This window comes from Austrofundulus limnaeus, unplaced genomic scaffold, assembly GCF_001266775.1.
Source record: "Austrofundulus limnaeus strain Quisiro unplaced genomic scaffold, Austrofundulus_limnaeus-1.0 Scaffold342, whole genome shotgun sequence".
Lineage (NCBI taxonomy): Eukaryota > Metazoa > Chordata > Actinopteri > Cyprinodontiformes > Rivulidae > Austrofundulus > Austrofundulus limnaeus.
The window spans coordinates 520,702-536,126 of record NW_013952744.1 but is presented as its reverse complement, the minus strand read 5'-3'; the positions used below and the strand labels follow the sequence as shown (position 1 = coordinate 536,126).

Sequence of the window (15,425 nt, the reverse complement as noted above, 5' to 3'; positions counted from 1 at the left end):
CTTTTGCAGGTGTTTAGAGTTAATTTGTTGATTCAGATGATTAGGTTAATAAGTCATTCAGAGAAACTTTTCATGATATGCTATTTTTTCGACATATGGATTTTTGGTTTTTCTTTACTTTTTTGCCAAAATCATCAATATTAAAACAATAAAAGGCTTGAACTACTTCAGTTGGTGTGCAATGAATCTAAAATATATGAAAGTTTAAAGATTAACAGTACATTACAGAAAATAATGAACTTCATCACAGTATGCTAATTTTTTGAGAAGGACCTGTAAATCTTTATGACCAAAACTCTCCTGTCTTCACATAGAAAACCAGCGTGAAACCATTTATTTTAGGATGACAATGGTGGAACATGTTAACACTTATCATCTAGCCATTCTGTTTCTGCATCAAGCTGAAAAGAAAATATATTGGTGAAATCTCTTTTTTTTTTAATTTATGAAAGGTTATTCAGATGTTTCAATTTTTACATAAGAATCTGCATGATTAGAAAGCTAGGATGAGCTGAGCTCTAGTGCAAACATTTAACAKCAATGTGGAGTTTAATCATGATCATAAAACTAAAACAGCAAACAGGATATGAGTGGTAAGACGTAAATTAACAAATCACACAAGCCTTATAAAATAAGAGTAACAGTCATGCTGCTAAAGAGTGCATATAAATCGGTCACTGGGGAGCACTTTTCCAAGGTTTTCATCAATCCAGGTGGGCACTCTTATGATGGCATTTTCAAACCCAGTAGTGTTGGACCATGATGACCGCTGCGCTTACTATAGAAAGAGAGAATAATGAAAAGTATGTTAACAACTTATCAGTAAGTGCAATACACCCTCTAGACCTGTAAAATAAGGGAGGGAAACAAGAGTTGAATAAATAAAACCTTGACAAAGAAAGTCAAAAGGGATCATGTTCTTGATGAAATGTTCTGTAAAATAATAATTCAAGTTATAAAACTATTAAAACTGTCCAGACAGTGGCGCCACTGTGCGTATCTTAAGGTTTTCCTGAGTTAAAAAGTTTTTTATTCTAATTTTGACTTATTGATTTTTTTCCCTTTATTATTACCAAATATGTGGACAAAATAAAATAAAAAATGGTACTTTGTGTCAAAAAGTCCTGTAGCCTCTGTATCTGTGTGCGTCTGTGAGGATGGGACAAAGCTAGCTTCTCTGCCTTCACCTCTGCAGCTAAAAGGCCACAGAAGCCCAGCCAGCAGCTCACAGCCACAGGTAACGGTTAGCTGCCTGGTTGCTGACTGATCAGTCTGGCAGTCATCTTTGAGTTTGAGCAGACTGTGCTCATAGTTTGACAGGCAGCTTTCTGAGCTGTGGCTTTCTTGTGTGAATCATCTTCACAGTGTCGTTTCAAGCTGTGTTGCCCTTCATGAAAAAGTTAAAAACAACTTTGACTTCATCCTTTTCCCAGCTTTTGTTTTGCTGCATTTTCATTGATTTAACATGATTTCCATTACATTCTGTAGAAACCAAATCCATTTTTTGCCCTGTTTTAAATCATTTCGTTTTCACACAGTAAAATTTTGTGAAAACTGATTGACAGCTGACCCTGCGTCTCTGCCTTATGCCTTTCTTTCTTCTCACCTCCTCCTCCTGCAAAGGAGGCAACATCTAACTGTTGCAAATTGCAGCCACTAAATAACTTTTGTCGATTTTGTAGTTTCTTTTTCTGACTTTTCACAATTTGAATCAGTTAAAAGCGGGACATGGTGTGCGTTGGACCTTGTGTGAGACAGGTGTGCTGTTTTTCCTGCACCATATTTATCACACTCCTTTGGCATCGTGTTGGTCAGAAGAAGAAGGGGCGGGGCTTCTAACATGGGATTCCAGCGCTGATGCAACCTGCATGCTCATAAGGAAGATGTGATGTCACATTCAGCATGTGTTTCTTAGAAACAGCCTATGGATGCAACACGCTAGCATGTTGATTCTAAGCTTGTTCAATCAGAACCAATTTTTGTCTTTAGCCCAAGTGAGACGCTTCTGACGCTGCGTCCTTTTGTGTTGTGTCCTACTTGTGCAAGGTGTCAACGGTCATCTTTTGGACAAGTGTCAAGTCAGCAGTCTTTCCCATGTGTGGCCTACAGAATTAGACTGAGAGACCATTTAAATGCCTTTGCAGGTGTTTTGAGTTAATCAGCTGATTAGTGAGGCACCAGGTGTCTTCAATAATGAACATTTTCACAATATTCTGATTTTCTGAGATACTGAATTTGGGATTTTCATTAGTTATCAGTTATAATCATCAAAATTAAAATAAACATTTGGAATATATCAGTCTGTGTGCAATGAATGAATACAATATACAAATTTTGCTTTTTGAATGGAATTACTGAAATAAATAGAAACAGATATTCTAATTTTATGACCAGAACCTGCATATCTAAACTTGCCTCTGACATAACGTTGTTGGTTTTTTTGGGAACGAAGCAACACGCTGAAACTAAGGTAGGAACGAGTAACTTTATGGATCCTGTTCGTGACTGCTCGATGTTGCTATCGTATGTTTCTGTGGATTCTCAGTCATCCAGGACATGGAAATTTAAAAGAACAAAGACGAAACAACTGGACTTCTATTTTGTAGCTGAAGACGTGGAGTTACAAGATTTAAACATCATGACTCAAGGTTAGTGGATCGATCTGCTCACCTCCACCTCACTTATGTAAGTCAAGTGAAATGTGACAAGCGTTCAGATTGAGGGGTCGCTTTGTTGTTAAGAATCTGGTCAGATTAGGTGTTAGTAATTTTATTACTAACTTAAAATCAGTTATTTGAGTTTACTGCAGATAAGAAGAGATATCAAAGTGCTTTAGGCTAATTAAACAACCTGAACTGGTTTGTGAAAATTGTGATATGAGAGGTTCAGTTCGATATCGTCACCCAGTTGGAGACATCTAGTTGTCTCAATTGGGGGACAGCTTGGTGGGGACCCGTTCTGCTAGGACTCCACCCAGGTTCAGAATTGTCCGTGGGGTCAATCATTTGAAAATCAGGCAAGGACCTTTGATGTGGACAGGACAGCTTGGCTTTCAATCACACAGCCTTGGTCAGCTGGTTTCAGCTGGGCACTGTTTTATGGACCCCAGCGGGTCAGCTCGACAGCTTTCTGTAGCATAACATTTAATAAACTACATGAGACCTCTTGTCAGTCTCAGGTCTCAAGCAGAATGCCAAACTAGCTGCTTACAGCAGGTACTGTATTATCAGACCAGCCAAAAAAAAAAAGCAGCAGAGCCAGAGTCAATTTTCGCACCAACAGGAAAAGGAACGAGCACAACATCCGTATTTTCAAAATAAGACACTATTCGGMGGAATAATTTGTCGGAATAATGTCGAAATTGCAGCTATAGTAATAAATATACTGATATATTTCTACACAAATGCTGTCAGAATGTATCGTTCTGTTTGGGAAGCAGATGAAACATGTAGCACGAAGCTATGTGTACACACACGATACACGTGGATTTTATTTTGAAATCAGAAGTTTCAGAAAGCCGACAGCGAGACAGTTTCAACATAGATACCAAAAGCCTTTAGATCGTTGTTTTCAGCTCTGTTKGGAGTTCGTCTTCCACAAAATTAATTATTTTTTGCTGTGACTTCCACACTTATCACTGAATTTATCGCGCGATCTGCTTCCTGCACGTCTGTCGGACTGGAGCGGAGCGGAGGTGGTGTAAACTGGACTTAAAACGCACAGCTGCGACCTGCGCAGCGGAGACTTAACGCAAGTAAAGTAAATTAGGGGTAAGACTTAACGTTTCACTTGAAAAAATATTTTGGCCTTTTATTGACCTGGCAGCACCGAGCACAGCTGTTTGTCTGCTCAGATCTTCACTGTTTTTAAAATGACAACTCATAACAATATTTCAGGTTCAACTAGTGTGATCACTTGAGTAATACCTTAAAAATGAAAAATCATGTTACAAATTAATGATCTTTTTCTTTCTTTTATATAATTAATCACAAAAGATTAAAACAGACTATTTTCAGCATGATTTCAYCTGCCAGGGACAGGCTCTAATAAAGAGCTAGGTCAAAACTTTGACTCTACAGCAGGGGTTCTTAACCTTTTTGACCTCAGGGCCCAGTTTATTGAACATAAAGTGGCACGAGGCCCAGTCAGACATTACCAATGTACAGATCAAAATGATAATTATTCTAAATCTTGGTTTAATTTTTGTTGTATTTACATTATAACTAAATTAAATACACATTCTTTAAAATACATTCAAAATATTAAACAAACTACAAAAAATAATTTGATGAAGTGCAAATTAACATATCTGCAACTGTATTTGATAATGTTTTGAACTTTTAAAATACTGCATGATAGAACTAGAAGTATTAGTATTAGAAGTATTCATATTAGTGACAAACTTTGGTGTTTTTTGACGGATTACCTTCATTTTTGCTTCTACTTTTCATTTAAAATAGGTTTCCATTTTCGGCAGGTTTCTAAGGTTCTTCTTCTACATATTAAAAAAGTTGTTAAACATCTGAGTGGCGCACTACTGCTACTAGTGGTGAGAAACTGTATTGCACCTTATTCAAAATCAATGCTGTCCCACGGCCCTCTTCGGCCCGAAGTTAAAAACTGTTGTTCTTTGGAGGCCCTCAAGGTGGTGCTCGCGGCCCACCGGCCCACAGGTTAAGAATCTCTGCTCTAGAGGCCACGTGGAAAGAGGACCCTTCATGCTACATCACCTTCCCACTGTCGTGACAAAGTGAGAGATGTTTTAATCCCACAGAAAAGCATCAATACAAGTACTGTTAAAATACCGGATCAATAAGCAATTTCAATTAGAGTAGTAGTCTCATAAAACCTTAACAATACCCATCTCTAGTAATAAGGGAGGTTTGTACTGTTTTGGACAATTTTATTGATCCCCAGCCTTGTTTGTTCACTGAAGTGATACAATATATGAACATATTGCTGTAGTTGAGAAAGTGACRTAAGCAACACAAAGGTAAGCAGGTAATCAATTTGTCATGTCAGGGGTTCTAGGGTAGGCAGGAACTATGATGTCATTATTTTTAAGAAGTTGTGTTTAGGCTTTCCACACGAGAACAACTTCCTGTGTGGAAGTGGCCTCAAACAGTCATGTATGTTTAATGATCCCCAACTACCCAGTTACAGTTCATTTCAAGAGGAATCGTATCTCGTATCGTTGGGGCCTTGCGAATCAGGGTCCCAACAATACCCAACACAAAGAGGGAAAGAGAGACTAAAACAAGGGGACGCTGAACCCCGCTTGCACTCACTACAAACACRTAACAAAACACCAAATAACCACAGCCRAAGCWTCCAAACCAATAAGTCAGGTGATGGGGCACATGACCCTCTAYGAACAATAGAGCTAAYCAAGYCTATTGTTAGGCGATGGCCCTCTTTTGCATGTGACTAACCTGTTTGTCCACCATGTGGAGGCAGTGCTTTATAAGGCTGAGTTCACCTGAAACTCAGACTGAAGAAGTCTCTTGGACGAGAGACGAAATGTTTCACTAAAGAAGAACCCATTCGGAGGACCCAYTTTTTTTTTTTTTTTTTTTCTACCTGGATTACTGAGATGCATCAGGACACAGCACTCTGATATTTTAAAGCAGATATGGTAGATTGTTTTCATGCTGTGGCTGATCTGTTTGTGGTTCAAGAAATTAATTGGACGTGAAAGACTGCTGACACCAACTCAGCTTGCTTATCATATCATATTTCCATTTGACAAGTGTAATGTGTAGTTGATATTCCTTTTTTTTTTTTTTGTCTTACCGAAAGTGCTACATCCTCGCCTTCTTTTGCAGCCCTTTTGTCAGTTTTGCCTCTCCGATCTCTGTAACCCACCAATGACCGGTCAACATTATTGCTTGTGTGTGACAAGGCAGGCAAAGTGAAAAAAGTTGAAGGCGTAGAAAGGCGTAGAGAATTGATGCAACATGTGTGTACTCCAGGTCTAAATGGGTTAAACTACATTGCTCAAAAAATAAAGTGAACTCCTAAACAACACCATGTAACCTTAAGTCAACCTGTCCAATTTGGAAGCAACATTGACTGTAAATCAATTTCGCCTGCTGTTGTGCAATTGGAACAGACACAGGTAGAAATGAGAAGCAGGAGGTGGTGTTCTGCAGGTAGTGACCACAGACCATTTCTTTGTTCTTATCCTTTCTGGACTTATGTTTTGGTCACTTTTGCACCTCGATAGGTAACATGAGGTTTGTGTCTCTAACCCATAGAAGATGCTCAGGTAGTGTAGCTCATCTAGGATGGCTCGTCAATGTGACCTAAAAAGGTTAGATATGTCTATCATCTCAGTGTCCAGCACATGTAAGAGATACCAGGAAACAGGCCAGTACATCAGTAGACATGAAGGGGCTGTAGGGTAACAACCCAGCAACAGGACCACTACCTCTTCCTTCATGCGAGGAGAAACAGGAGGAGCATTGCCAGAGCCTTGCAAAATGACCTCCAGCAGGCCACTAATATCCATGTTTCTGCTCAAACTGTCAGAAACACACTTCATGAGGGTGGTATGAAGRCCTGATGTCCACAAGTGGTGCTTGTGCTAAAAGCCCAGCACCGTGCAAGGCAACTGGCATTTGCCAGAGACAGTAAGATTGGCAGATTTGCCACTGGCACCCTATGCTCTCCATGGATGACAGCAAGTTCACACTGAGCACATCATGGATGTGACAGAATCTGGAAACACTGTTGAAAACGTTCTGCCTGCAACATCCTCTAGCATGATTGGTTTGGCAGTGGGTCAATATTGTGTGGGGAGCTATTTCTTTGGAGGGCCTAACAGCCGTCCATGTACCATCCAGAGGTATCCTGACTGCAATTAGGTGCCAGGATTATGCTGGTACAGTGGACCCTGGGTTCCTTCTGATGCATGACGATGCTAAGCCCCATGTGGCTGAAGCGTATCAGCAGTTCCTACACGATGAAGGCATTGATGCTATGGACTGGCCTGCCAATTCCTTAGACCTGAATCCAATCAAGCACATCTGGGACATCAGGTCTCGTTACATCAACCAACTACAGTATATGTTGCACCAAAGACTGTCCAGGAGTTAACTTGATGCTTTAATCCAGGTCTGGGAGGAGATCCCTCAGGAGAACATCTGCCACCTCATCAGGAGCATGCCCAGGCATTGTAGGGAGGTCTTACAGGCACATGGAGGCCACAGGCCACATGTTAACTTGTCTCGAAGAATTTCCACTGAAGTTGGATTTTCCACTTTTTTTTCGAGTAGGATTCCAAAATCAGATCTCTATGGGAAAATAATTTTTATGTTGTTATGATTTTACGTTGTTCTCAAGGCACTCCATGATGTAATGAAAACATTTCCTACTGGAATATTTAATCCATTGAGATCTAGGATGTGTAATTTTAGTGTTTCCTTTATTTTTTGAGCAGTATATTTGAACACTCACAAGCCTATGTGTTGCCAACACACCCCACCACCACCACCACCACCACCACACACATCAGCTCTGCCTGTAGCGGCCTAAAAATTTTTAATCATCCTCATTGTGTTGCTGTTTCACAAAAGGTGCAAAATATAATCAAATTCTTCTTGATAGTAGAAACAAATCTACCGCAGGTTTGTCAACGACAAACATGTACACTCAATGAATTCAAGCATATTAAATATAATTGTATATGCCAAAGCTGAAACTAAGATATTCACAGTATAAAGATGATCAAAGGTTATTAGAAATATGTTGAAACGTTTTTTTCTCTAAATAACAATTTATCTAATATTTGCTTGCAATCATTAACATTTTAACATAATTTTGTTGCCCTATGAATAATAAATCATAWAGGGAAACAAAACTTGACAAATAAATAATTGCAATGCATACAGTGGGTTGCAAAAGCATTGCTACTTAGAGCTGTTGTACATGTGTTAATTAAAGGCTATCAGAGCAGGTGTATACATACTAAAATCATTAGACACAGTTTGCCTACAGATGAATCTTATTTATGGTCCTTCTATTTTATTAGAATATTATTGCTATTTGATATTGAATTATTATTGGATTAAAAGTCAATTCCAGGTTGCATGGTGAAGAACTAGAAAGATTACCAAGTGAAGCAAGAAATTTTGCAATCCTCTGTATTTTAAACTTAATCATCACTTTGTTTTACCAAGAATATATTGAAAAGAGTATATTGAAAMAACTAAAAACCCTCCTATACAGCCAGTTAGTCATCACACAGTGACACCTCTGACCCCACTAGGGGCAACTGAGATTACAAACATTCTTTGGGCACTAAAAAAAAACATTTAAAAAAGTCTGTCTCATGTTAAAACCCTATTTCTACAAAAGTAAAATGATCGACACTCACAAGAAGTCAACTCATTTCTATTCTATTGTATTTTTTCCGTTACAGTTGTATGTAAACAAGTCACAAAAGGCCATGCTGACATTTTTCCACAGCAGTGATTATGAAAAACAGCTGGTATCCAAATTGGAGGAGAGCTCTGTGTGACACACAGCTTTGTATAGGAGAGTGACTTTTGCAACACATGGAACAAAACCACCATCATACAGTAGCCAGGAAGCCTTAGAAATTGTCAACATGCATCAGAAAACACACAAAGCAATTCCACATATTCCCATTGTTAATGATTGATCTAAGGCAGAAAAAGTTGGTGAAGAAAGCCATAACACAAAGCCAGGTTAGTGTGCATAAAACAATCATTTACCTTTTTTTATGCCAGATGATGGCCGCTACTGCGATGAYGACAAGTACAACAAATACTGTGATGACAAAAAAAAACATGGAGTTGTTTGAATAGGATGCTTGTCACGTCGGGATGAGCRACTCAGAAAAGTGGGGGTCAGGACCTCCAAAAAAATAGAATAGTTTATTCACAGGAAAACACAGGTGAGAWCTCTGGGTAATGTTGCACAAAAACCATGGAACTTCAAAAAAACTTAAAGAGGTCATAAAAAATGTCTTGACTTGAACACAAAAATACGCACAGGGAGTTTTGCCCAAAACTTGGTGACACGGTGACTCAGGAACAACGATGATGAACATAGACTAGTGACCTTTAACAATGACTAACACGACTAATGAACCCACAGTGACACAGAGACAGGACAGCACTTAAATACACGGAAGACTAATGACATGACTCAGAACACCGGGGAACACGAGGGAAGCACAATCACTGAGACGAGACACGGGTGGAACCCACAGAGGCTGACAGACAAAACTTAACACAAAACCCTACATAAACACAACCAAAACATAACCCGGAAAATCCCACTATGACAATGATGAGTGATCATGAGGTAAATATGCAGTGAGTATGACGTCATCCTGGCGTTTAACGCTTTTTCACTTTGCAAAGAAAGTGGCAAAAACAAACGTGTTTCGTACATCCTGTTGAATAAAAGAGCTGTTTGAAACACAAATTCAATCTCAGTGTCTTGAGGGCAAAAATAAGGCTTCTAAACAGATTCAACATAACTGGGATTGAGTGAAGGGCACAGAGGTTTTAAAAAGTAAAACGGTTTCTGACAGATTCTTTTCTAAGTATTAAGGTGCCCATAGATGAGTAATCAGTGTTGCATAAAGTACCTCAAAGTGATACTTGAGTAAAAGTACAAGTATCTTATCATAAAAATACTTTGGTAAAAGTTAAAGCCTTCTCTAAAAATAGTACTTGAGTAAAAGTCTTAAAGTATCCAATATTTTTTGTACTTAATTATCAAAAGTAAATTTCTGACACAAAATCTACTTAAGTATTACAAGTTAAAGTACTGAGTAAAAGTGAGCAGTTAGATTTTCCAAAATGACATTTATTGGGAGGTGACTTCTCAAAAAAATATTTTTTCTCACGGCGTGCAGCTGTGATGGGTTGTGTACAAGCTAATAGGGTGTCAGAATGGTAAATATTTATACTTCTCATCCAACCACAATTAAATTCACTCTGTCCAGGAGACACAATTTATCAGGATAGTTTTTTTTAAGTAATAACTTGGAATAAAATAGGAGTAATGACTTTCTACTTCTTACCTTTTTAAAAAATGTAGTGAGTAGAAAGTACAGATAATTGTGTAAAAATGTAATGAGTAAAAGTAAAAAGTACTCTGAAAAATAATTACTCAAGTAAAGTACAGATACCCAAAAATTCTACTTAAGTACAGTAACAAAGTATTTGTACTTGGTTACTGTACAACTCTGAGTAATATTGGGTAATTTTAACAAATAACAGAAAAAACTAAACATTTAGACCAGAGACCGACTAAGCTCAGACTAAAATACAAATCTAAAAAATATATTAATTTATAAAGATCKGTGTTCAAGCTTTTTTTAAACACATACAAACAAGATTGGATAATTACTAAAGTTATCAATTATAAAAAACTCTTCTTTTTTTTGTGCAAACTATTTTGTTTTGCTATAATTTACTCTTGAAAAAATATCTGCCACTAGTGGCTTTGATTATACTTCAGGCTTGTTAGAAGAAAAAAACTGCATCATATAAAGTACTAATGTCAGTAAAACGGTCAAATAATCTGCACATGAATCTGTAGGTCATGCTGTCAGTTTCTACTGCTTATCTAAACCTGTGCAGAATGACCTGTAATAAACTCTGTAATCTTCAGTCACATTGTTCTTCTGAGACCTTGGTAATCCTGTTAAAGTCTACATTATCTCTGTATATTGTAAATATTCCACTGAAACATTAAGCTGAAACTCACCAACTCCAACAATGATCCCCGTATCATTGCGACTCTTATTTCCACCATCTGTGGAAAAACAATATATAAGAGCAGACAAAGGAAACAAAGCAGAAATATTTTGGAGATTGCAGATTTTTTTTTTTTTTGCCAACTTACCTGTTGTTGGTGTAGGAGAAGCTGAAGGAGAGAGATCAGGTTAGAACTTTAAAAACTTAAAAACGAAACAAATACATTTATTCAACACATTGCAGATGATTTTCAAAGTCGGAGAGACCCCACACATGAGGGTAAATAAAATCAGGGATAAAACAGGTTTGGTCATACAGTGTGTTGYGTACAGCCACACGGCAAAGATGACACATCACACACAAACAGAGTTCATTCACAAACATTTAGAGGGCAGACTGAAAACCTCTTAAAATTGCATGAGATTGCCCGAACATTCAGACAKGAAATCTCACGAGACCTCTCAAGATCAAATGTGAGTTCAAAATGAACAAACACTGCAGGTGAGGAAGAAGCAACCGTCATAGATTTTGGACTATTTTAACAAAGAGAGAAAAATAAAACAATTCAAAATGATGTCTCCAACGTCCAAYAGACTTTCACTGGGTTGACTGTTAAGGGGATTTCTCTTCCCCATASAAATTATTCTGCCATCTTCCACAACTGTTGTCTTCAGTGGGCTTCCAGGTCTCTTTACACTGATGAGTGCTAGTTTTCTTTCTCCAGACAAATCAAACTGTAGATTTGGGCACTCTTAATGTTGTAGAAATTTCTCAGATTGTTTTTCTCTGTTTTCGCAGCTTAAGGAYGACTTGTTTCACCTGCACAGAGAGCTCCTTCGACTGCAAGTTTTCTACTGAGCAAAATCTTCCAAATGCAAGCACCACACCAAATCAACTCCAGGCCTTTTATCTGCTAAGTTAAGAATGACATAACAAAGGAATTTCCCACACCAGCCCTTGAAATAGCCTTTGAGTCAATTGTCCAATTACTTTTGGTCCCATTAAAAGCAAGGTGGACACGTTTATGAGCAGAACTCCTAAAGCCTTCATCCAAATACATAAAGTAAAAACCCTCAAATGATTGTCATGAGCAGAATTCACTAAACACAGAGACAGAAAGAGAGACCATAAAGCTATTTCCATTTAAAGTATTTCCTTTAGGGCCGGAACAAAGGTTGGAGGCCATATTTTGCCCGTGGGCTGTGACTTTGGCAAATGTGAAAATCTACACATTTTTTCTATAGACAAATTTTTATTTAATTTATAAAACATGTTTAAAACAAATCTTAGCATGCACCCTCAGATAACTGATTTTTCTTCCCCCTCTGCTGCTTGTCTAAGCAAGAGAGCAGAGTCCTGATGGAGCTTTCTATTCTGCTGCAGAGGGTAAATGAGCTAAATCAATGATCTGCTGTTAATGATAATAAAGGGTTAATCATTTTCACAGACAACACAAACTATAGATTAACTTCAACATCTGAGGTTTAGCAGGTAAATAGGGAGACCAGGTCCTGAAAACTTTTTTGTCCCAAATGGGACAAAAAAGATGCTTCTGAGGGATAATGTGTGACACATCACTAAAACTTCATTTTATTATAAATCTAACATTACATAATTATTCTCTGCTTTGACTGTTAGTGCACAACTATGTCTTTTTAGGTTTTTTAAGAAAAAAAAGTCAATTAATATTTTAAGAAAATATTTTTTAAAGTTTGCCATAAAAAGCTTTGGTTTTAAAAGAAATCTTTAGAGTTTAAATTTGTTTTATTTTATCATAATGAAAAAATAACATTAAATGAATCAGACCTGGAAGGAGCAGAGCAGCTGCTTATCTCACAGTTAGTTATCTTCTATAGACTGACAGGCAGATAACAGCAGCTGCTGCTTTCTTGTGTGAATCCCTTTTACAGAAGTGTTGCTGCACGTTATGTTCCTCTTCAGCAGAAAACTGAACAAAAACGTGTAGAAATTTTCTGTCTGAGAATCAGCTTTCACTGACCTCGCCCATTTCCCAGTCTGTTTTGTTGCATTTATTTTCGTTGACAAAGTTTCCATTCCAATCTGCATTAATCAAATACATTTTCTTGCTCTGTGTTTGTACATTTATTTTTTACACAGTGGAGGCCGTGCGCAGAATGACTGCTGCAGCAAGTTATGGTGTCTCTTTCTCTCAAGTCAGTAAGACAGAGATTTAAAGGCATTATTTATTGGTTGTATGTTGCAACCACTAAATGTTCGTTGATTTATTTATTTTGCCTTGGGGTAAATTACCTGCTGCTTAGCTGTCTTCTGTTAGGAGAGATGAGCTGCTCCAGCTCTTTGTCTGAGCACGCAGCACCTTCACTACGAGTGACACCGCACGGGAGTGTGGAGAAGGGAGGATGTGAGGGCAAAAATACTTTGTGCATTTTTGGGCATTGGTAGTACAGAGTACGTCTTTTAATATGAAAGTGCAACCAAATGCAACAGATGCACTCTAAAACTGGTTTGACAGGGGCACTTCATGGGCTGGAGGGGGAAAGGCTCAAGCACCATCTGATGTCTATCTGTGCATGTTCCTGATGAATACTCTCTGGGCGCATGGTATGCCATTGCAAATACTTACTGAAACTCCTACCTGACTACATTATTTGGCGTTGATTCTTTAAAATAGTTTTGTTTTTAAAGACAAATCAGCAAAGACACACATAAGGAAACTTCATGTCACACATGACACCCACWCACACACACACACTGTACCTGTTGGTGTTTTTGCAGTCGTAGTAGTAATGATGGGGGGTTTAGTTCCGGCTGGAGTTATAAAAAGATAAAATAAAATAAATACTTAATGCAATAAGAACACAAACTAAGCATGTTCTCCTTTTTCAACATTTCTTACAATTAAGGACAAAAATAAAAATAAAGACAGGAAAAAAGCACACTTACTGTTTAAAGTTAAAAAGTTAAAATTAAAAACAGAAACAGAACAGAGATGCAAAAACTATAAAAAAAAGTTGGTATGGATTACAAGAAAGCATAAGAAAGGATATTACAGTTACTGATTAAAACAAATGTAAGGGTGATACGAAAGCAACATGGTGAGTAATGAACGGTGTTTTGAAAGATCAAAAAGAACGATCAGGCATTTCACAGTATTTTGTTAAGGATGAAAAAAAAAATCTATGATCAGAATGAAACAGTAAATTAATTTAATATACTATGTAAATGTTGGCCCAAGTCTTGAAGCTAAAATACCAAAGGTAGGTTATAATGTGAGTCACACAGTCATGAGTTGTACTAATCGTATTTTTCTTGGTGAAACTGATAAAGAAGAAATACTGAGTGTTGTTTAAAAAAAATCTTGCAGACTAACGATCAATAGATTAAGTGGACATGGATATGATGTTTGTAAAGGATATAATGAATTATGTTATTGAGCCATACGGTATATATGTAATTTATCATTTTCAACAGAAATAAATCTAGACAATATGAAAGTAGATAAGGTAACTCATCTTTATAATAATGGTGAGAAATGTGTTCTCTCTAATTACAGACSAATATTCTTGTTTCCACAGTTTTCAAAGATTTTACATAAATTACTTGTAACCAGATTAGATCAATTTATGAACAAACTGAATATTTTAGTAATAGTCAATGTGGGTTCAGAACAAATAATTCAATGTCAATGTCTCTCATGGAATTAATAGAAGAAATATCAAGTGCTGTCAAGCAAAAACTTTAGTGTGTTAGCATTTTTGTTGATACAAATAAGGCTTTCAACACTACTGATCATAAACATCTTTTAAATATGGCATTATTAGCACTACAGTGAGTATCTAGTTATTTGAAAGATAAGAAAAAGTTTGTTCAAGTAAATAATGTAAAATCTGAATTATGTAAGAATATTTGAGGAGTTCCTCAGGGTTCGGTGCTTGGACCAAAACTGTTTATATTATAAGTGAATGATTTGGTCAATGCGTCAAAGCTTTTAAATTTTATTTGTATTGTTGCTATTCTGGTGAAAATATTGAAGAGATGTTTGAGGTGATACAGACAGAATTTAGGAAGTTACAAATTTGGTTTCAACGTAATAAATTATCATTGAATCTGGGTAAAACAAATTATATGATATTTGGTGACAAAGAAAACTATCAAAATTCCATTCCGTATTGATGATACCGAAATTTGTAGAGTCAGTGAAATTAAAATTTTGGGGTGTAATCATTGATGAAAAGCTGTCATGGAGATATTATATAAATAAATAGATAAATAAAGCTCTGTGTACAGTATATTGTATAATACAATTGTTCATCATTTAATTTATTGTATTGAAGTGGATAAGCTTGTAAGACCATAACAAATTTTATTTTTATTTTGCAAAAAACGCTATAAGAATTATCAGTAGAAAATGGTATGGTCACCCAACTTCACTCAATTTCATCAGCTGAAATTGCTAAAATTTTATGGTTTATGGTATTTTGCACATCATGTATAAAGTTAATAAAAATATTACCTTTGTGAAATAATCTTGACACTAACATAAAACCTTCCACAAAGATTTATATGTTTAAAAAGATTACCAAGTTAAATTGATGAAGAAATTATGATGCTTAGTAGTGTTTAGTGAAGCTATCAAAGGATTCTTTCTGTTGATTTGTTCTTGTTTTTAAAATGTTTTTGGTTTTCTTTTCTCAAATATGGAGA

General features: G+C 36.8%; 1 protein-coding gene across 3 annotated transcripts in view; it reads right to left on the bottom strand.

Annotated features, from left to right (window-relative positions):
• Window positions 1–421: 421 nt before the first annotated feature.
• The window catches only part of LOC106527774 (membrane cofactor protein), a 23,290-nt gene continuing 8,286 nt past the window's right edge, over window positions 422–15,425 (bottom strand). Inside the window, exons 8-13 of one of the 3 annotated variants that reach the window (XM_014022762.1) lie at window positions 13,479–13,529; window positions 10,888–10,908; window positions 10,750–10,797; window positions 8,739–8,793; window positions 5,794–5,854; window positions 422–778 (exon numbers count right to left, since the gene is read on the bottom strand). In XM_014022762.1, the coding sequence (XP_013878216.1) occupies window positions 776–778; window positions 5,794–5,854; window positions 8,739–8,793; window positions 10,750–10,797; window positions 10,888–10,908; window positions 13,479–13,529 (239 nt within the window). In that variant the 3' untranslated portion in view covers window positions 422–775. The remainder of the gene's footprint in view (window positions 779–5,793; window positions 5,855–8,738; window positions 8,794–10,749; window positions 10,798–10,887; window positions 10,909–13,478; window positions 13,530–15,425) is intronic. The other 2 variants (XM_014022763.1, XM_014022764.1) reach the window with 2 other exon arrangements.